We start from the raw sequence: 23,777 nt of genomic DNA, 5'->3' as shown, positions 1-23,777 counted from the left end.
GAAGGCGATCAGTCACCATTTAAGTGATTACAGAATTGTGCATTTAGTACTATTCGAGGTCGCATGACTGTCTCATCCGATCATCACAGTACTAGCGTGTAGTGCACGACTACAAGTACTCTAGGATAAAAGGGGTGTAGTTCCTTAATAAGAACATCAACAAAAGTGTTTCACAAAGATGTAATGTTTCTCAAACTTTACTTTTGACATTCTTTATCTTTTGAAACAGCCAGCAGCTTGTGTCAACATTTGGCATGCGATATTTTAGAATCTCATCCGCTAACAGGGTATCTACATGCCTTGCATGACTCGATATCGGCCTCGATAGACGGGATACGGGTTTCTCAACAGAACCCCCCCCCCCCTCCCCCGCTAAGAAGTTCGCTCGAGCCCCAATTCGGGGTTACCCGAGATATGTCGAAAAGACGAACAGAACCAGCCAATCACATCCTTCCAAATGCTTCGATTTGGGCAGACTTTGATGCTTTTGCGCATCTTCCTAAATCTCAAGTCTACTCTGCAGGACTGCGTACTCGAAAAGCCAGGATCCCTCTCCATAGACAAGGTTGTATCGCTAAGCCCCGACTCAACTCTTGTCGCAAGAGGAAGAGTCGTAAATGTCTCTTGCATCATCCACGAGGATGCCTCAAAAGTGCATACAATGAGCAAAAACCTGAGCGTCATCTGCAATGGCAAGGCAGTAACAAAGCATTTGCAAAAGCAAGAGCCTGGGAGCAAAGCGCGGTAGCAAAAAAAAACGTGACAGAAAGTAAAGAACAAGAATCGCGAAACCACGTCCTTGAGTTAAATGTGTACTCATATGAATATATATTTGTAAATATATTTATTCAATTGTCCTTTTTAGTTAATTGAACTCAATTCAATTGTTCAAGTCCTCCGTGCAATCTTCTCCTACCTTCGAGAGCTCAAGTTTGCTGACATCTACGGGCGTAAACGATTGACGGCTCGGGTTGCGGAGCGCGAGCGAGATCCGTCGTACAAGCTGCAAAAACGACAATCTTAGCAAGCTTACACCAAAATAGAAGATAAAGGACACCACTGTTGACCTAACGTGAAGGAAGCAGAGGCAGGGGCATCGTGCCCTTGCACACCTGCAAACGTGAAGGCGTAGTTGTTGTTGTATTTTGTAATGAATTATTACAACACTTGAATGAATTTACATTAATTAAAAATAAAGAAAAGAAAATGTTGCAAAATGAACAAACATGTTAGAAATAAATGTAGGCATTTAGGGATTTTTTCCAATTAAAAAATTGAAGTAAAATCCAATATTTGCCTATTTGTGCCCCAAAAAAATAAAGAAAAAATCCCTAAACATGTCAAAAATTTATGAAATTTTATATGGATAAACTAGAACTAAAAGGAAAGAAAACTCTTTTTACAGATTCTGAAAATGAGTTTTCGTTAAAGAGGACGCATCAAAACAAGTTGAAATAAAGATTGAGAAATGCTTAAAAGGGGCAAAATGATAGTGTTCCGACTTTTAAAAAATTTAGGGAGATAAACTAGACATATAAATTGGAGATCAAGTTGATCAAAAATCTGTAAGCCTGTGAAAGAAAATTCAACAGGTTTCTGATTTTTTATCCGAATGACAGATGAAAACTTAATGAAAAATTATGAAAATTGACATGCATAAACTAGACATTATAAGGAGAAAACTCTTTTTTACAAATCTAAAAAATGATCTCCCATTAGAGAGATATGAATGCAACAAGTTGGTTTTAAGTCGAAATAATGTCTGTAATTGCAAACAAATAAGGTTTCGACTTAAAATGCAAAAGAAATAGAAATATTTCATGAAAATGGATGAAAATTTACATAAAGGAACTAGACATGCAGATGGAGAAGATCCTTTTTACAGATCTGAAAAATGATCTCCCATTAAGGAGATATCATTGAAACAAAATGGGCTAAAAATTAGACCATAAAAGTGACACAGTAAAATATAGTTGCGGTTTTGGGCCAAAATAATATATCAAAACACCATAGAAATTGATAAAAATTTACATGAAGAAACTAGACTCAATGCTTGAGATTTCCCTTTTTACATATTTAAAAGATCATCTCTGGTTAGGGAGAAATCAATCAAACAAGTTGGTCTAATTTCAGGGAAAATCCGGACGAGGATAAACAGCAGGGTCTGAATCCCAATTTTTTTTAGGGATCAAAACATATTAGAATGATCTGATTTTTGGTGTGGATCCCGAAAACATACTAATAAAGATGTGGTAAAAAAATCAGATCAAAATAAGACCTAATTATATGCGAAATGATGAAGGCAAAAACGGACCAGAATTGAAAATATTATCTCAATACCATTGAATAGAATAGAATCTCAAAATGGATTGATCCAATGATCAAAACGTGAGATCTATCATTCTAGATCATTGATGATAATAAAAATAATATAAAAATATAACGAAAAGCATATAAAATGAAATTGAAAGTATTGGGGCATAAATTGAAATTGATTTTGCCCATAGAATGTAGAATTTGATCTATTGAAGATTAATTCCTAATTCTAAATTGCTAAAATGAAAATGCATACAGTAAATAGCAATTTGAATTTGAATGGATCAAAGCATAGAAAATGGAAATTTACATGGAATTGAACTAGATTTGCATTGCTATTACATGAAATTGAAAGAAAATGCAAGAAAGAAAGGAAAGAAAGAGGGGGGCGATTTTGATAAATTGGAAGAAATAGAAAAAAAAAAGAAAATCAAAAGAAAGGGACAGAGATGGCCTACCTTGGGCTTCTTCATCCTTGCTCCAGCTACCACCTTCAAGCTTGAGCCTCCAAATGCCAAGGAGGAGAGTTTTCTTCTTTGGAAAATTCTTCACTCCTAGATGAGAAAAGGAGAAGAGAGAGGAGAAGGGAAGAGAAAGAGAGAACTTTTTTTTTGTTCTCTCAATTTCTCAAACTCCAACTTGATGAGATGAGAGACCCCCAAGGGGTCTATTTATGCTTGAGGAACGGGGTTGGCTTTTGCAAAACTTTAGATATAGGACTAAAAATTCTCAAAAAGTAGAAGCCAAGCCCATTTGGGCATTTTTCTTTTTTGTAAAGGGGCATAAATGCCCTTTTGGAAAGCCTTGCCTGCACATGGGTGCCTATGTAGCAAGGGGGGGCTCACACGGGGTTGGCGCCAACCCCATGTGGGTCTTTTCCCATTTTGTAAATGGGCAAAAATGTCGTTTTGTGAAAATTTTGACATGTGGCACCCTCTTGAAGGAGGGTACCCGTGTGAGTCCTTTTTCAATTTTCTAAATGGGTAGAATGTGATTTATTTTAAAATTTTGACACATGGGATCACCTTGTGGGTGATGTTCATGTGTGATTTTTAAAAGTAAAGGGGTTTTTAAAGGCACTTTGAAAAACCATTTTGATAAAAATGCCAAGTGGCGCCCCTCTTTTGAAAACAACATTTTTTATTTTTTATTTTGAAATTAAGAAAAAGGGAAATGAAATATGAAAGTGAAAAGGGGAATTTTTTAAAATAATTGAACTTCAAAATTGAATTTTTGATTTATAAAATGAGAATTGGACAAAACCGAATCCAGATTGAAATTTTTAGAATTTTGCAAAACACTGATTTTTGATTTCTGAAATTTCAAAGTTTATTTTGAAATGGAGGATAAAAATTGGATTTTGATTTTGAACTTGAAATACCCAAAATTGATTTTGAATAAAAATTGGATTTTGAAATTGGATCTGGATCCATTTTAACATTTCGAAATCCAAACTGAATTTTGAACTGGATCCAGGGTATTTTTCAAATGAATTTTGAAATTCAAAGGTTTGTTTTAGGATTTGGGGATAAAAATAGGATTTTGATTTTAAATATGAAATCCCCAAATTGATTTTGAATAAAAATTGAATTTTGAAACCGGATCTGGATCCATTTTGACATTTTGAAACCCAAACTTAATTTTGAACCGGATCCAGGGTATTTTTCAAAGGATTTTTACAAAATGGTGGATTTGAATTTGAAAATCCAAAAATTGATTTTGAAATTAGAATAAAAATTTGAGTTTTAAAAAGGATCTGGATCTGAAGTTTTGAAAAAGATTGGATCTGGATCTCGATTTGAAGGAAATTTGGTTTGAAATAAGAATCGAACCCTGAATATGGATTTTGAAGAATTGAAAATGAAAAAACCCCAAATTCTTAATGAAAATTGGGAATTTGATTTTGGATCTTGGATCCAAAATAGAATTGAATCTTGGATCTGAATCAGAAATCAAGAAGTGAATCTGAGTTCAGAAATTTGATTGAATTGAACTTCTGAATGGATCAAAAGGTGGATCCAGACTTAAACGGATCCAAAGTTGCTTAATTGGATCCTGGATATCTGATGAGATATTCCAGGTTTAAAGAAGGAAATCAGACTCTTGATATAGAATACTGAATGAATCAGATAAAAAATCCAGGTCCGGAAATAAATTAGACATCAAATCCAACATTGGATCCAATATCTGAATTGAAAATGGTTGGATCTCGGATATTGATGAAATATTAGATTAAGGAATTGATCCGAGTCCGAATTTGGGGTCTTTCCCAGTTCAAAAATGGTTGGAAACAGTGGCCTAAAGATTTTTTTATTTTTTTGTTTTCGCCCTGCAGGAGGTAGAAACACGATACAGAACTAGTCTGAACTAATTTGAGTTGGACTGGCTCTGAATGAACTGAGTCAAAAGCCAGTTATACACAAGTGAACTAAATTCGGAACCAGAACATTAGCTCAACCAGCTAGAGTCAGCTCAATTTGGATTGAATTGAGCTCAAACGAGCTGAAATGAGCTGAAACATGGTCAGACTGTAAAAAAAGTGACTTTGAACTGCAACTGAGCTACTCGAACTCCTGGTGAACTTAGATCAGACTCACTAGTATGGGATCTACTGGATTTGACTGACTCGGATATAGTTTGGTTAAGATTTGAGCTAAAGTGAGCTTATTTGGCATGAAACGAGCTAAATTAGCTGAAATGGTTAGAAATGGTCAGGATTCGCTCATCGTGAGCTCAGAGGAGTTAGAAATGATAGTCATTCTAACTTTTCTGAACTCGAGATGAGTTTGGTTAAACCTAACTGACGAGAAGTCTAAGGGTGACCTAGGGGTAAAATGGTAATTTTATTGGTTAAAAGGGGTAAACTGGTCTCTAAACTGGGATAAACCTAGGGGTGAGACTCGATACTGCCATGCAGGGGACTGGCATACGTGAAATGAAGATGTCTGGAATAGACTTGGAAAATTTGGGGTGTTTACAGTTCCTTCTCTAATTAATAGGATGTGATACATAGATTTTGATGATTTTAGTATAACCATGCCTGGCAATGAATGTCATACTTGCAAGATTGTCATTAGTTACCAGGCAGTTCAAAAAGTGTGGATCAAAAAAGGAGTAACAGATCTCATCTTTCAATTTTTCTGGGTAACTGAAAGAAATATATACTTTTTGAGAAATTTGTATGCTAGTGCTTAAAGATGCGCTAGATACAGTCTCCAGAAAGAATAGAGACAAAAACTTGACAATAACAAATTATAGGGCTACAAATAGAAGCATGTTTAAAAATCTAAGCTGCCACCTGAACAGCATTTTCATAAAACCAACTGATAGCTACCATTGAAACACTAAATTCAGTTTTCAGTATCATACTACAGAAAGTCATTACATAAGCTATATAATGTTAACCTATATTTTGTAAGTGTAATCAAAGTCCAAAAAGTCGCTTTTAGACCATGAAGCACAAAAACCAACTTAAAAGCATAGGGATGTCACCAACAAGTAGTCAAACCTAGCCAGAACAAAATGAATTAATGTGACACGAATTGTTTTACATTCTTGTTACAAAGAAAACAGCCAGCAAAAAATTTATTAGTATGTTGAAAAAATGAAATAAGAAAAGTCATTAAATAAATCTAACTCAGTAACAGTTAAAAACAAAGAATAAAGAAAAGGAAAAGCACCTGTTGCATATCTTGTTCAGAGGAACTAGAATTGCTTGAGGATTGCACAGCCACGGGTCTTGCTGAGCAAAGCAACCGCCTAACCTGAAAATGAAATTGCACCAATCTGATCCCACTATGGTCATCAAAGAAAAGCTTGCAGTATAAAGAATGTAACAGCATAGTACATATAAAATTAAGTGGTCATTTACATCCTAGTCCAGGTTTTACCATGATTGGAGTGGACTCTGAGAACTCTTTTTTCATTATGGCATTTTTGGAATGTAAAACCTTGCTTTACCATGCAATGAATTGAATGGTGATCGGTAACAACCCCATCAAGTTTTGCCCAAACACCCTTCTCTATCTCTCTACTCACCAGATCCTTCCTCTTCCTATTTCTTCCATTCTTCATTTCTTTCTTGCACCAAACCCACCATGAAGTTCCTCTACATTTAAGATGGTACCAGAGTCCCATTGAAGCTATAGGAAGGAGGTTTTGAAGAAACATCTACAGGCAATTAACATGATCTAGAGGTCATGCAACTGGACCAAGGTGAAGGTTGATCATTTTGGGTTATATTATGGTCAGTGAGGATGGATTTTAGATGATGTTTGAGCCATACTTTTCTGGTTTGTAGTGGTTAGCGAGTTACAAAATGTATTTTTTGTTGTCAGCTCTAAACCCAGACATTGGAGGAGATGAAGGTCATGGGACCAACCTAAAACTATTTTAAGCATGGAATATGTTTGAAATGTAACTTAAGACACATACCATGTTAATCAACAAGGGGTCATGTCCTAACTATGAAGGAAGCTTCAAGATCTGTGAAGCAATTGGTTGCAGGGCTAGTAGTGACAGCATCAAGGTGGAAGGAGGGCCATCAACCCTCGAAGTGGTCTTTTGACATTAACCCAAGGTAATAAATGGCTGGACACAAAATGAATCTTGTCCAACACAGCACGACTGTCAAGCATGGTCAAGTATGAATTGCTAATTGAATAAAGGCTCAAGCATGTGTGAAATCATGGGCATCCCACGACATAATAATGTGCTTGAACCAAACGATTACATCATACCACAATATAAATAGGCTAAAAGCTAATACATCCATGACCACTATCTGAGCTAAGCTCAAAGAAAGAGCAAATACCACATATCTTTCAATGCAAAATACATCATAAAATTTTCACCGCAAAAGAAAACATATAATTAGTGAAAAATTATACAGAATACAAAGAGGAGGAAAACAGCCCACAGTCGCTATAGATAGGTACTGAGAAAATAACATGAGTGAAGTAGACAGGCAGCAATCTATGTGCAGAAAATGCAAAAACATGTACAGAAGTATGAATTAACAGGTAGACCTACTATTAAAGGTTTGCTGCAGGAAAAACATTCATAAAAGGAAATAAATTTTAAACTGGACAAGAAAAATCTACTGCAAGTGCCCAGAGAAGCATGAGAGACCACATACTATGTGACTATGTCCAATATAAGGAAACTCATCAATTGTGGCAGATATAGATAATCTGCATAACTAACCATCCATGTTCAGGGTTCAAACCATACTGATTTGTATTCACAAATTAACTTTATTTTACATATAATGTCACGAGTAACAATGTAATATTACTTTAAAATAATTTCACCAGTCAGATTAAGTTATTAGCAAACTAGTAAAAAAGGCAATAAGCACCAACACTGCATTACAATTTATGCTGAAAAATGAAATAAGGAACAATTTCAGAACTAGATCAAGGCCCATCACCCCTCTTATGTTGTTTGGCACATAGCTTCTCTCAAATCCTCCAGTAAAGGAAAACTAAAATTCAGATATGGTACTGCATAAATCAATAGGAAAGGAATTTCTGCATGTTAGAAGGAAAGATTACCTTCATGACTACAGTTACACAGACACAAAATTTGCAGCTGCAAGTTCTACTTTATAGAAGTCAAGATTTTGAGTTTTTGGACAATCATGAACCAAGCATGATGGTTAATAATTTTAGGGGGACTTCAATAGCAGAAGATTTAGCATGGATTAAACACAGTTTTGCTTTGATTTCAATAGATTATTAGATTAAACACTTTCAAAAGAAAATTTAGGATGCAATTTTAATCAGTCGCATTGAATGATTAACAATAGAACAGTTATTTTACTTCAGCCCATATGCACAGAAAGCAAAGCTTAAAGAGTAGAAACCAAACAATTTATCCAAGCTTCAACCAAAGAAAAATTACATGAAGCATGGAACAAAAAGCTTCCAGGTATATACACATACAATCCTATAGAATGCTACCAAAGAATATCAAAGCATTCATCCTACGCAGGCTAGTAACTTCGCAAAACATGACATTCATTTGGGATGAGATCTAAGATTAAATAAATTACCAAGCAAAGTTAATCTACAAAATCCTTACAATCGCAGATAGGCCAGTAAATTGTAGTTAGTTTTTGAAGACATGGAACCTTCTAATGTCTAGACTAACCTCATGCAATCGTAAATCACGACCAAAATGCATCTGCATGCTGGAGTTGAAAATGTGTTCCATGCCATCTGGTGCTGAACCATCAATGGAATCAACATCCTCAATCTTGTTGCCATCAGGTTCAGCCATATCCAATGTCGAGGAAGGAATAGTGACTGAGCGGACATGTAGCAAATATGGTGAAGAAAAAGAAATTAAATTCATATCAGATATTAATTCAGGATTTTTGCATTTAATGGAGCTTCCCAAAGAGGTTAAGGCCAAATCCTCTCTCCCAACAAGCATATATGCTACAGCTGGCCAATCAGTGGGTGGTGACTCTCTGCATTTGTCAAGTGCCTGTAAATAGAATAAAAGATTGTCTACTCATGCAGAATTCATTGTGCGACAAGAAGAGACAGCAACTATTAGAGTACCCATAACACTCGCTCGGTGGCATAGAAGCCTAGAACTAAATTCTAGGTTTCATGGACACTCCTACCATCCAGCAATGTCCACGGCCAACACCTCGTGGCATCAACATTGACATAGATGGTTCTTCACAATCCACTTGTTTAGTTCATTGAATGATCAACACTTCTCAACACAAACATACAGGTGGCCAATATTCACATACTGTTATGAACACTTCACAATTTTAGCTTTGACTTTTCTTTGTTTTGAATAAAATCATATTTTCTGTGGTGAATTATACTAGTTTCATCTAGAATTAGAACCACATTGATGGCTAGTTTTGATATCACATCTCCATGATTGTCTAATATGCATCATCATAAAAATATTAGCATGTATTATGTAACAATAATACTAGTATTCTGCTAGCCTTTAATCTCTCATTTATCATATTACTATTTTTGACACCCCATGTCTTCATAGGCCAAATTTCAAATTCAAATATGCATTATACATACAAGATGACATACATATGCGTATGCACCTTCGAATATGCGTCTTTACAAAAACTTTGAAACTAGACAATGCTTGGCAAAATTATGGACTTCATCTCAGACAAATAGTCAGGTACAAATTATGAAATAATACTTTGAACCAAGTATAGAATTGATGGGTGCAGACCTGCGCATGAAAACTAACAAGCTAAAAGGGGACAAAAGCTCTTACTTCAGAAGATATTAAAGGTAAACAAACATGTTTTCCAATTTGTCAATTGTAAAGTATGATATTTAATATTTTGATTGTCAAACTAAACATAAACAGAACTTAACAAATATCAGTCACTCATAACTACAACGACCCAAACAGTGATGACATATATTGACATCCTTATTGGCTTCCATGGACAGGACGTATTTTATCACTTCTCACTGGTGATCCTACGCCCCAAAACAAACTAATGGTCATCTTTCAAGATGAGACTATCAGGTTGTTTATTAACTTTGAATCTTTATTAATTAAATAAACCCCATAGACCTTTATAGTGAAACAAGAATACGAACATTAAAGAGCATTCCATATAACTCTATCTAACAACTCAACTTTCATTAAAATCTTTAATACAAGTTAAAATACAACTTTGGGATGTTCACAATGCTTTACAAAAGATAAACCTGACAAATCAACGAATCAACAGTAGGTTATGATGCTTGACTTCTCATCGAAGTATCCTATGAGAGTCTTTCAAAATCAATGCTATTTCTATCAAAATTTTCATTTAGAAACAATAGTAAGCAACTAATGAGCTATAATGATCAGTAAGCAACTACTTATATGTTTAATAATTAGATCTGTAAATATTTCAAAAGTCCATACACTGCAATACTTAAGGACAAATGCTTTCAAGGTACTAGCGGATGCATATTTTGCTTAAAAATGAAGAAATTATTGTACACTTATTTTGCGAGTTGCAACCTTTTTCAGTGTATTTGGGTAGACATGGCGAACCTGAAACTTGCGATTTCCAAGGCCTCTCCAATAGGGATCTACTATTGGGTCCTACTCATACTAAGAAGAATAAGCAATGGAGATTTTTATGGAGGTGCTGACTTCCAACTACTTGGACCATTTGGAAAGAGATGAATAACCGTACCTTCAGGGAGTGTTTCTCTAATGCCACTTCAGTTCATAAACTAACTTTGGCTGATGTATATATGTGTGTAAATATGAAATGGTTTAGGACTGATCTATTGTGGGCTGTCACATGGGTACGGGTACAGAGGGTACGACACGGCACCTTCAAAAAATGCAGGTATGGGGACACGGCTATATATATAGTGTATGTGTGAGAAATGGTTTAATGGACTTCAGTCCAAGATCCAGGTTTGTAAATATAAAAAATTATTTTTATTGATGTTTTTAATAAATGTGAGGGATAGACTGATATCTTTAATAAAGGAAAGGCTGAGCTGATATTTTCAATAAGGAAAGGGTAGGAAAGGTAAAATGATAATATTTAAAAAAACAGGGGGGGAGGTTGGGTATAAAAAAAGAAGAGGGAGAAGGGGGAATGAAACCATCTCTCTCTCTCTCTCTCTCTCTCTCTCTCTCTCTCTCTCGGGAGGACTTATCGGGTCAAGGCCCTTTGACCCAAGGTAAAAAAAGCCAAAAAAAAAGTCTGGCTTATTGGGCTGTGTTTTTTGGGTTGGGTCTTTATTGGCACAGATCCAACCCGACCCACCTGTATCTGTACCCAGGTGTGTCGACATGGGTTTGGGTGGTGGTCAGCAGTGTCCCTGTTACTTGGATTGTGGGTTACCTTTCTTTGGTTCATACTTCTCGTACTCTTGGATAGCATTGGATGACAACTTGTCATTTAACATTTAATATTTTTATATTATTTACTGCTCTGCACTGCCGGTCCCAAGCCCGGATAAAGGAGGAGGGTTGCGGTAGGCCTGTGACAGCCAGCATAAAAACTTTGTCATATCCTATGAAAATGAACCAATATGAGAATTTCGTTGGGGCGTTCCCTACTGAGCGACGCGCTGTACTCTCTAGGCCCGGAGGCAGTGATAAATGTGCAAGGGTTGCTAGGTCGTCGCCCAGAAGCGACGCGTCACACCGGCGCCCGGGTGTGGTGTCAAATAGGCAAGGGTTCCCTCACTTTGTTGGACGGGTGGGGGTAAAGAAGTTAGTCCAAGACCATAAAATTAGGTTAGCCACTTGGAATATAGGGTCTTTAACTGGTAAGTTGGTAGAGTTAGTAGATGTTATGTGTAGGAGAAATATTGATATTTTATGTCTTCAAGAGACCAAATGGGTAGGTGAGAAAGCTAAAGTGATAGAACCTTGGGATATAAGATTTGGTATACAGGAATAAATAGGAATAGGAATGGAGTAGGGATTGTTATGAGTCGTCAATTTATAGATAATGTAGTTGAGGTCCGTAGGAAGGGTGATAGAATTTTACTTATTAAATTAGTATTAGGTACGGATATTATTAATATTATTAGTGTTTATGCACCTCAAGTAGGTTTAGATGATTCCATTAAGCATCAATTTTGGGAAGATTTAGATGGAGTAGTACAAGAGACATCTTATGGAGAAAAGTTTTTCATCGGCGGTGACCTTAATGGACATGTAGGCATTAGTAGGGATGGATTTGAGAATATCCATGGAGGCTATGGTATAGGAGAAAGAAATGAAAGTGGAGAAAGGATTTTAGATTTTTGTTTGTCCTATGATATGATCTTAGCAAACACTTGGTTTAGGAAGAGGGAGTCTCACCTAGTAACATTTAAAAGTGGGGTTAATACGAGTCAGATAGATTTTTTCCTACTTAGAAAGAGAGATAGGGGTTGTTGCATCGATTGTAAGGTTATACCAGGAGAAAGTGTAGTTACACAACATAGAGTCTTAATTTTAGATCTTAGAATTAGACAATGCCGCAAAAGGGATAGACATAGGATAGATCCTAGAATTAAGTGGTGGGCACTGAAAGGAGCTAAACAAGGAATGTTTGTAGAGCAGGTAGTTAAGGAAGTTGATTGGTGTCTCGAGGAGGATTCAGAATCAATGTGGAATAAGATAGCGGGTGGTATGAGAAAAGTAGCTAAGGAGGTATTGGGTGAGTCTAAAGGCGGTGCACCACTAGGTAAGGATACATCATGGTGGAACGAGGATGTCAAATTAGCTATTAAGGTTAAAAGAGAGTGTTATAGAAATCTAAGTAAGAGTCGTGATAATGAGAATTTGGAGAAGTATATGATAGCAAAGAAGGAAGCTAAAAAAGTTGTTCGAAACGCGAGGGCTAAGGTATATAAGGAGGTTTATGACAAGTTGGATACCAAAGAAGGCGAGAAGGATATTTATAGGCTTGCAAAGATGAGAGATAGGAAATCGAAGGATTTGGGTATGGTTAGATGTATCAAAGATGAAACGCAAAGGGTTTTAGTCAAAGATGAGGAGATTAAGGAGAGATGGAAAGATTATTTTGATAAGCTATTTAATGATAGTCATGCTCAAGATCTTGGAGACTTCTCCATTCCTTTTCATGAGATAAATCGTGACTTCATGCGCAAGATTCAAAAGAAAGAAATTGCATAGGCTTTGAAGAAAATGAAATCAAGAAGGGCAGTTGGCCCAGATGGTATACCTATCGAGGCTTGGAAATGCTTGGGAGAGAAAGGTTTAGAATGGTTGATAAATCTTTTTAACTTGATTTGGCGAACAAATAAGATGCCTAATGAGTGGAGGAAGAGTACTTTGGTGCCTTTATATAAGAATAAGGGTGATATACAAGATTGCACAAACTATCGTGGTATAAAACTCATGAGTCATACTATGAAACTTTGGGAGAGGGTGATTGAGTCTAGGTTGAGGAAGGTTGTCATGATATCGGAGAATCAATTTGGTTTTATGCCTGGAAGATCAACTATGGAAGCTATACATCTTCTTAGACAACTTATTGAAAGATATAGAGAGAGGAACAAAGATTTGCATATGGTTTTTATTGATTTAGAGAAGGCATACGATAGAGTACCTAGGGACGTTCTCTGGTGGACAATGATGAAGAAAGGTGTTTCTCTCAAGTACATTAGTATAATTAAAGATATGTATGAAGGAGTAGTAACCAATGTCCGCACTTGTGGAGGGGTGACAACCAATTTTCCGATAACGGTTGGGTTACATCAAGGATCTGCTTTAAGCCCTTTCCTATTTGCGATAGTGATGGATGAGCTTACGAGATCAATTCAAGAAAATGTACCGTGGTGTATGTTGTTTGCTGATGATATTGTTTTGATTGATGAGTCTAGAGCTGGGGTTAATGCTAAGTTAGAATTATGGAGACAGACATTGGAAGCTAGAGGTTTTAAGTTGAGTAAGAGTAAGACTGAATATATGGAATGTCGGTTTAGTAAGCAACGAAGTAGTGATGGGAGTGTAGTGAAGCTTGGTGAGCAAGATATACCGGTGAATGATTATTTCAAATATTTGGGATCCATCATTCAAAAGTATGGAGAAATTGATGGAGATGTAAATCATAGGATAAAGGTTGGGTGGATGAAATGGAAAAGTGCTACTGGAGTGCTGTGCGATCGTAGAATGCCATTGCGGTTGAAGGGAAAGTTTTATAGGACGACTATTAGACCCGCTTTACTATATGGTACGGAATGTTGGGCTGTCAAGAGACATCATATTCAAAAAATGAGTGTAGCTGAGATGCGGATGCTTAGATGGATGTGTGGAAATACAATAAAAGATAAGATTCGGAACGAAGAGATACGTAAGAAGGTAGGTGTTGCACCCATTGAGAATAAGATGCGAGAGAATCGTTTACGGTGGTTTGGACATATTCGGCGAAGGCCTAATGATGCTCCAGTTAGAAGGTTGGAGAAATGGGAAAATATATTAGTTAAAAGAGGTAGGGGTAGGCCTAGGAAGACTTGGATGGAGATGATAGGAAAGGATATGAATGCTTTGAACCTCACCGAGGACATGGCGTTGGATAGAAATGATTGGAGGAAAAGGATTCATGTGGAAGACCCAAAATGAATTTCTTTTTTGGTTCATATCGCTGACCCCAATTGTTTTGGGATGAAGGCGTAGTTGTTGTTGTTGTTGTTGTAGACATTGGAAGCAAGAGGTTTTAAGTTGAATAAGAGTAAGACAGAATACATGGAATGTCGATTTAGTAAGCAACGAAATAGAGATGGGAGTGTAGTGAAGCTTGGTGAGCAAGAAATACCGGTGGATGATTCTTTCAAATATTTGGGATCTATCATTCAAAAGTATGGAGAAATTGATAGAGATGTAAATCATAGGATAAAGGTTGGGTGGATGAAATGGAAGAGTGCAACTAGAGTGTTGTGCGATTGTAGAATGCCATTGAGGTTGAAGGGAAAGTTTTATAGGACAACTATTAGGCCCGCTTTACTATATGGTACGGAATGTTGGGCTGCCAAGAGACATCATATTCAAAAAATGAGTGTAGCTCAGATGCGTATGCTGAGATGGATGTGTGGAAATACAATAAAAGATAAGATTCGGAACGAGGAGATACATAAGAAGGTAGGCGTTGCACCCATTGAAAATAAGATGAGAGAGAATCGTTTACGGTGGTTTGGACATATTCGACGAAGGCCTAATGATGCTCCAGTTATAAGGATGGAGAAATGGGGAAATATATTAGTTAAAAGAGGTCGGGGTAGGCCTAGGAAGACATGGATGGAGGTGATAGGAAATGATATGAATGCTTTGAACCTCACCGAGGACATGGCATTGGATAGAAATGAATGGAGGAGAAGGATTCATGTGGAAGACCCAGAATGATTTTCTTTGTTGGTTCATATCGCCGACCCCAATTGTTTTGGGATGAAGGCGTAGTTGTTGTTGTTGTTGTTATTTACTGCTCTGCATGTTGTTAGTTATACTTGCAAGCTTTTCTTTTCAAGAATATGTCCACACGACACTAAGAACACTGCAAAAATAAATCAGCAGACATAATTGTAACACTAAACATGCTAAATTGTTAATTAACAGAACAGGCATCACATTCAATTTAAAAAAAGCAAGGAAAAGCCAAAAATCTAGTAAAATAACTTACGTGATGCAATGGAAGAGAGACACCTGCTGGTAGTTGATCCATCTGCTGCAGTCCAAACCCTTCTGCGACCATAGCAAGCACAACGAGCTGCTCATTGGTAGATGCAGATCCCTTGGAGATGTTACAATATACTCCTGAAGACAGTTTTCTCCCAATCCGCTCACCTCCTAACAGAAGGCTATAAAATGATACAATCTTCCGAGCAAAGCCAACAACAATGCTTCCATCCCTCCGAAATAGTGGCGGAAGGTCATCACAGTTAGCAAATCTGGAACCATGTTTCAGACAAGCCTGCAACCATCGGAATAAACAGGGTGGAGTCCGTGGATTTGACACGGGTTGAAATAATCCCGCTTCCAGTAAAAGAACTGGAAAATCACGAATGTAATGATCCACATAGTTCGCCTCACCAAGAGAAGTAGCAATTTTAAGCAACAAGCTGACTAGTAATCCCATGTCCCTAGAAATGCAAACAAGCATCATAATCATATAAAGAATTCAAGACAATAGGCACTCAATACCTATCCAAAGCAACCTTCATTCATAAAGATTATTCATTACAGATGCAATGACATGTATCCTCATAAATGATGACTTTAGTGGAACAAGTTGAAAAAGCAGAAAAAAAAACTTTAGAGCCATCATATTAAATAATGTCCTGTTAAGACATTGAATTGATATGCTTAGAGTGTTATAAATAAAACCCACTATGAGGATGGAAAAACACATCAGCACACTAAAATGTATACAAGCGTAGAATAGTTTTCAAGAAACAAAACGTACAGAGTACTTATGTTGCAGTCAATAAAACAGTCTGTGTGAAAAAAATAAAAAATTATATACGAATTTATCCACAGAAATCTAAACTCATATTCTTTACAAGTCAGAAAGGGATCTGTAACAGTTTTTTTCGTTAAAAAGCAAAATATATAATAGGTATACAGAATAACAATTAAAAGTGAAGCATCACAATATATTAGCAATTTAAATAATTGATAGAAAAGAAACAAATATGTGTAACAGTATTCAGAAAGCTTCAGGAAATTAATGAAAATTGATATTTACAAAATTAGATCCCTACAAAGAACCCATGCACAGGATTTTGTTCAAATATTCAAATCAGAAACCGGATACTATCAACATGAAAGATTCATCTGGTTTATGTCAAATATAAGCACACATTTTAAAAATGATGAAATCAGTATTGTAGATATCACATGAGACAGCTGTGTCACATGGACACTTAGCATGCACATCCCCTGTCCACATGTGACATGACATAACACTTGGATACACCCTTAGTAATCAAAATCCCGTGGAGGCTACCTAGGCACAAGCCCACTGCCTAGGAGTGCCTAGGTGCCTAAGCAAGTAATTTCACGCAATATTTTCGCGAGATTTTCATAAATCTCGCGAGAATTGTCACTATGGTCTCCCCATCACATAACTCTTCAATAAAGACTTTTGTTATTCAAAGGAAAAGAGTGAAGATAGCAAATAAGGAACTTCCAATAGTGGGGTACCAGTGCAAGTGGTTCAAGGGGTTCCAAACCCAGTACACGTCAAGATGAAGATGAAGGAAACAACTCAGCAGGTCAACGTCCGAGCTAAGGCAACAAGATCTCAAGAAAAATCAGTGACAATATGTAAAGATAAAGCTCTTAAAAGAAAGGAATATTGTGATGAGCATGACAGGCCTGTAATCACCTATAATGGAGGGTCTCAAGGAAAGAACTGTGGAATGAGATCCCTATCAAATATTATAACAGGCCCTATTAAAGTAACCTCACTCTCTCATTTGAAAACATGAGAGTGTGAGATACCAATATCCTGGATGTAGGTATTGATACCAAACCACGAGGCTTGTGTGTCGTGTGATATTTTTTGTAGTCGATTCCTGTTATGGTATCAGAGCACAACAGTAGCATGGAGCAAACTGTATCGTCACATTCTTCTACCGTGTCCTCCTTGATTGTATCGGGTATGCAGTCTTTTTTCCATTCCTGCAACCGAACAGTCTACATCATTTTGTTTGTTAAACTCACAACAGAAAACCATTTGTTGTGGGAACCCAATTTCTCCCAACCCTAAATACGTATGATCTTCTTGGGTATGTGGATGGCAGCAAGCAATGGCCCCTTACATATATAGGTGATAGTTCGGATCTGATTCAAGAATATATTTCCGTCATGAAATGGCACGGAACCCAATGCACTCCAATGTGTCTCTCATGAGATAAGAATACAATGTAGTTAAACACACGTTCCCAATGAAAATACCCATAGAACACAAGACTTAAAAATAAACAATTTCATTAAGAATGAAATTCAAATAATACAAAAAAAAAATTAAAAATTAAGAGTCTCACTAGAAACACCCAAACACTCAAAACCGAGAAAACTACCCATCACTCTCTCACATTCAAAGTCACATAGTCACACATATATATAGGACAAAAAGGAGAGAAGAGAGAGGAGTTAAAAGGGAAGAGGGATTCCCTTCGAGCCGTTGGACTAGCCTCCAACGGCTAGACCATAGTCAACCTATGTTGACCCATGGCTTAGTCAACCTAGGTTGACTAAGCTAAATATATATTATATATAAAAATATATGTATGAAGATGTACATATATATATTCATGTACACATATGTATATGTATACACATACATATACCAAGGATACATTTATCTTAACACCCCCCTTCAAACTTAAAATGACTCACTATAAGTTTGAAATTATAAACCAGAGTTACCGAAAGCTTCTTAGATAGGTGTGAAGCTCGCTTCCCGAAAACTCGCTTCGAAAGTGCAATACTCCTCGCTTCTGAAACTTGATGAGAACCTTGAATCCCCCACGCTTCTCCTAAGTTTTTTACATGCTTCATCTATTCTTTTTATATATTCTTTTTATCAACTTTTCATATTTTTTGTGTTTTCTCACTCTTCTCACTCACTTTTATGTGCTTTCTCAAAATTGGTAGTCATCATGTTTAGATTTTGTTAAAAAATTAATTTTTACACTAAAAAATACTGAAATTTAATATTAGTCACTTTTATTTTAGTTTTTATTTGTGTTTCATTTTGATTCTCATTAAATTCTTATATTTCTTTTTTTATTCAGCACTACCATGTTCCTATACATTTTAAAACGCATTGCTTCTCGCTTCCGCTTCTCATACTGTTTCCCGCTTTCGCTTCCTAGTCTAGCAACCTTGCGAAGAAACTCATTACATAACGTGTCTCCCATGGACTTCATCAGGTTCTTCCACTTGGTGCTTCTTTAAAGGGTGTTTAATCAAACGCTCTATAATCCCAGAGGATCTTTAGTAGCATCAATGCTGAAAGAACCTGCAAGAAGATATAACAAGAGAGTCTAACAAGAAATAATTATACTTACATAACTTATAGAGAGAGAGGATGGCCAAGCACACAAACATACAATATATAAGTCAATTTAACTTTTGTCAAAATCATTTAAAGTAAAACATGATAGTCATTAAGAGACTCGACTTTAAAAAGTTCTTAATTATTAAGAGAACATACAAATTTCTCAAAGATGATTTATAAATCATTAATGACTTTAACCATTCCTAAAAAGCATGCATCATTTTGGTACACACATATATTCATCACATTAACGCATAATAGACTTAAAATATGAATTTTTCAAACAATCATTAATACTATGAAGAAATAATTCACAAGAGTTCAAATCTCAACACATTTTTACACAGTGGAAGGTACAAGAAATGATTTTCATCATTTAATAAAGATCAATTACATTTTTGGAAGCAATATTAGTCATGTAACAGAGAAAGTCACTCATGGACCAATTTTAAGAGATAATAATAAACAATCTTTCAAGAACACATGCTTAGAACAAGTGAAAATACAAACAAGATTTTAGTGAAAATCCACACACATACAATAGGAGAGCACAAGCACCAGTTTTCCCAAAAAGTAATACAAAGTGAGAACAATTTTAAGCGCAATCAGATGCACATAATATCCACTATGGGCATACGCATAAGAGATTTCACTAATGAAATGCCTAGAAAAGCAAACAATGAAGGATGTGGAATTAAAACAAGATGCAAAAGCATATACAAGTCTAAGTGTGGACAATATGAAGGCACAATACAAACACAAAAGTGCATAAGCACAAGTCCACTATGGGACAATACGAAGAGCTAACAAAAAGCAACACATGCAAGTAAAAATTATATTTACATGCTTGGAAAAAACATAAACTTATGCAAACTATGCAAGACAATCAATCATGGAACAACTCATGCAACTAAAGCATAATGAAACATGCATGAAAATATTTCAACAACCATTTCTCATAAAAGAGCAAATGAGTTTAAGAAAAATTACGAAGATATTAAAAATATCATACATTATAATGAATAAATTTTGTAAATTAAAACACTAGTTTGACCATCACAAGCAATCACCTTACTAGACCTCCAATCCTCAAAAATAAAGTATATCAATAACTAGAACAAGAGCATACACATAAAGCCACCAAAAGCCCACTCAAAGGTGTGTATAAACATATCTTGTCTACATATAATGAAACTCGAAACAAGTGCATTAGCCACTAGAACAAGAGCATAATTATAATGCCAACAATGGGTTAAAATCATACACGAAGGTATAAATAAACACCTTTTGTCTACATATGACACTCTACAACAAATGTATCAGTAACTAAAGCAAGAGTATAATCACAATGCCAACGATGGGCTAATAACGCACACAAAAGGTGTGAACAAACATCTCTTGTCTACATATAATGACACTTAGATAAGAGGCATAATAAGAAGAAGATATTCAAGGTAAGAAAGCGTGTAGTGGAAACACACTAATGTTATCAGTAAGAATATTCATTTTAACCATCTTTCGAAATACCATGATTTCAAAAATAGATAGCCATCACAGCTAAACAGAGTTACAAGCATCCCTAACAACAATGGGCATACAACAAATAAGTAATACAACACACTCAGATTCAGAGATCAAACTGTCAATTAGAGCCAATTTCAAAAATAGATAGCCATCACAGCTAAACAAAGTTACAAGCATCCCTAACAACAATGGGCATACAACAAATGAGTAATACAACACACTCAAATTCAGAGATCAAACTGTCAATTAGAGTCAAACCATAAGTTGACAATCAAAACTGACATAAAACAAGGTGCACACAACTTACCCTAAGAAATGTCTTTGAATCAACAAAAACATATATGGATCCAGAGGCCAATCAACTATCAAACAGATCCAAGAATGATGTCAACATAACACTCATAAACTTTGATTATAAAGCCTGTAAAAAAAATGTGTCGAACACGTGCAGGGCACATGTCAGACACGTGTCGGGGTTGGTCCGCCGTGTCGGATCCGAGTCTGACCCGAACCCGCGACCCAGCTTCTCGAAGGATCGAGAGTCTGCGCCTTTTTAAAGACGCAGGCTGTGAGACGAGGGGCAAAACCCTCTCTCTCTCTCTCTCTCTCTCTCTCTCTCTCTCTCTCTCTCTCTCTCTCTCTCTCTCTCTCTCTCTCTCTCTCTCTGACCATCGGTGATCGATACCGTCGACGATCGAAACGACGACCTTCACCTATTGCTGCTGCCTCCGGCCACCTGTCGTCTTCGGCGACAACGCCACCACCATTGCTTCCCGCTCCTTCATCCGCTTCTTTTGTTCGCCGGCGACCATTGCCAGCAGACGTTCGTCGGTCTTCGCAGGTATTGTCCCTTCTCCTTTTTTCCTTTCTTATCGTCGCAGGGGGCGGAGCTCCCTACGTCAGCTCGACTTTCCGGCAGGGGGCTTCGTCCCCTGCCTCTAGTGGGTTTTCCCGGCAGGGGCGAAGTCCCTGCCTCTTTCAGATTTTTCCGGCAGGGGACAAAGCCCCCTGCCTTCTGTTGTATTTCGGCAGGGGATTTTGTTCCCTGCCTCCTGTGGTTTTCTGGCAGGGGGTTTTGCCCACTGCCCCCATCCAGTTCCCAGCAGGGGGCTTCGCCCCCCTGCCTTTGTCTGTTTTTCAGCAGGGGCTCCGCCCCCTTGCCTCTTTTTATATTCTCGGCAGAGGGCGAAGCCCCCCCTGCCCTCTGTTGTTCCTCAGCAGGGGCCGAATCCCCTGCCTCGTGATTGTTTTCCGGTAGGGGGTTCCGCCCCCTGCCTCCTGTTGCTTCCTGGCAGGGGGTCCTACCCCCTGCCTCATGTGGTTTGCCAGGAGGGGGCGAGGCTCCCCCTGCTTTTGTTTTTCCCGGCAGGGGGAAAAGCCCCTGCCTCCTTTGGTTTTCGGGAAGGGGGCGAAGCGTCCCCTGCCTTCTTCCTGTTTCCTGGCAAGGGGCGACCCCCCTGCCTCTGTTGGTGTTTTCGACAGGGGGCTTGCCTCTGCTTGCTCTTCCCGGTGAGAGGCTCTGCCCCTTGTCTCTCGATTTTTCGATGGGGGAATCTGCCTCCCCTGCTGCCTATGGTTTTTGAGGCAGGGGCGAAGCCACCTGCATCTCGTTTGTTTTCCGGCAGGGGGCGAAGCCCCCCTGCCTTGATCTTGTCACTGCCTACCTATCTCGTTTCTAGCAGGGTACTGCGCCCCCCTGTCCAACTTCGTGTTCCGACAGGGGGTGAGTTGTGGTAGGTTCGACAGGGAGCCTCTGCTCCCTCCCCTGCCTTCTCTGTTCTGGCAGACAGGGAGCCCCTGCTCCCTACCTCTGATGCTTTTTGCCAGGCAGGGGTGAGGCCCCTGCCTCTGGCACCCTTGCAGGCAGGGTGCAGAATCTCTGCCTCTGCAACCTGCAGGCAGGAAGCCTCTGCGGCCTGCAAGCGAGAAACCGAGCTCTTTTGATCTTATGATAATGGGCTAGGGTTCGGCTTGTGCTTATTGTGTTTCTTCTTTTAATGGCATATTACTAACATTCTAAGCATCGCAGGTTGAACAGTGGATCCCGCTCGCGCCCCGTGGTCGAGCTTGTGCTTACCTACGTTGCAGGCGTACGAGGATCTGCACCCCCTCATGGTAGGGGATTCTTGCGTAAAAGGACAATGAACGGATAAATGCTAAAATAAGAAAAGATAATTAAAAATGAAAGAGGACGATGATATATGTACAACGTATAAAATATATACGTATGTCTTTTAACTCAAGGATGCGGTTTCACAGTTCTTGTCCTTTTTACTTTCTTTGCATTTTTCTTTTCTGTTGTCATCGCGCTATATGTGCCCAGGCTTTTAATTCATGTCTTTACATTTCATGTCTTTTAATTCAAGGGCGTTGTTTCGCGATCCTTGTCTTCTTTACTTTTCTGCACTTTACTTTTTTGCTGCCCCGGGCTTTATGCGCCATGGCTTTTTACTTGTCCTTACTTTGTCGTCGTGTTATATGCGCTCAGGCTTCCGTTTCGTATTTAATTGTTGTACTTTCCTTTCTATTGCTCCGCATTTTATGCGCCAAGGCTTTTCTCCTGTTCTCTCTGCTCTTTATGTTGTTGATGTTCATTTGCCTTGACTATTACTTGCTTACATGTCTAGTTAACTGAGGTACGGTTTCGTACCTCGTGCACTGCCTTGGGTATGTCACTTGCTTGTGTGTTTGATTGGTTGAGGTACGGTTCCATACCTCATGCATTGCTTTCAGTAATCACGTAGTTGCTCGACTGTTTAGTGAGGTACAGTTTCGTACTTTGTGCATTGCTTGAGGTTTTGCGCTCGACACAGTTTTGCACTTTGGGAATCGATCATACTTTATCGCCGCACTGTAACATGCACGTGCTTACTCTTTTATTAGCTTGCACTCATTGAGTGCAACTTCAAGCGTATTTCAACTTATTCTTTTGTCTTAAAAGGCATGATGCACACTTATGCACTTGGTTCTCCAAAAAGGATAACTTTTAGGCACCAACCTATTTTCGAAACGTATTATTTCATAAAGCAGATTTTGAAAGCCTTTTGCGAGATAGCGGCTGGATCTCCCAAATTGATGTGTTTGGGAGAAGTGTTTACAACTTCAGTTCGCGTACCTGATACAACTCGGATAACCCTGTTTAAGGGCATGTGCACAAGATGGGTGAAGGTTCTACTGAGGAAAATGCGCCATCGCTAGACCAGTGAGAGACCTAGTTATTAGGTTTTCTGGCCAACTAAGATAGTTGGCGTTTTTCCATCCTTCGCGAGACGATTGTTGATGGATCTCTATTAAGAAATCCATGCCCCTCTCCTCATAGTCGTACCCTTAGTCATGTACTATATGTTTGAACTACGAGGAGCAGGATGAGAGGTCTGTAGTAACCTCGAGGCGTGTT

The 23,777-nt window shown here is 37.9% G+C and overlaps 1 protein-coding gene across 2 annotated transcripts in view; it reads right to left on the bottom strand.

The window, feature by feature from the left end:
* The window catches only part of EMB2771 (E3 ubiquitin ligase), a 164,509-nt gene that overhangs the window by 77,207 nt on the left and 63,525 nt on the right, over positions 1 to 23,777 (bottom strand). Inside the window, exons 11-14 of one of the 2 annotated variants that reach the window (XM_090002700.1) lie at positions 15,634 to 15,929; positions 15,470 to 15,531; positions 8,470 to 8,808; positions 5,997 to 6,080 (exon numbers count right to left, since the gene is read on the bottom strand). In XM_090002700.1, coding sequence (XP_089858826.1) covers positions 5,997 to 6,080; positions 8,470 to 8,808; positions 15,470 to 15,531; positions 15,634 to 15,929 — 781 coding nt within the window. Of the gene's footprint in view, positions 1 to 5,996; positions 6,081 to 8,469; positions 8,809 to 15,469; positions 15,930 to 23,777 lie in introns of both variants that reach the window. The other variant, XM_090002699.1, reaches the window with a different exon arrangement.

This window comes from Nuphar pumila, chromosome 4, assembly GCF_984573655.1.
Source record: "Nuphar pumila chromosome 4, dmNupPumi1.hap1.1, whole genome shotgun sequence".
Taxonomy (NCBI): domain Eukaryota; kingdom Viridiplantae; phylum Streptophyta; class Magnoliopsida; order Nymphaeales; family Nymphaeaceae; genus Nuphar; species Nuphar pumila.
The sequence above is the reverse complement of the archived record's forward strand: the minus strand, read 5'-3'. Positions and strand labels throughout refer to the sequence as shown.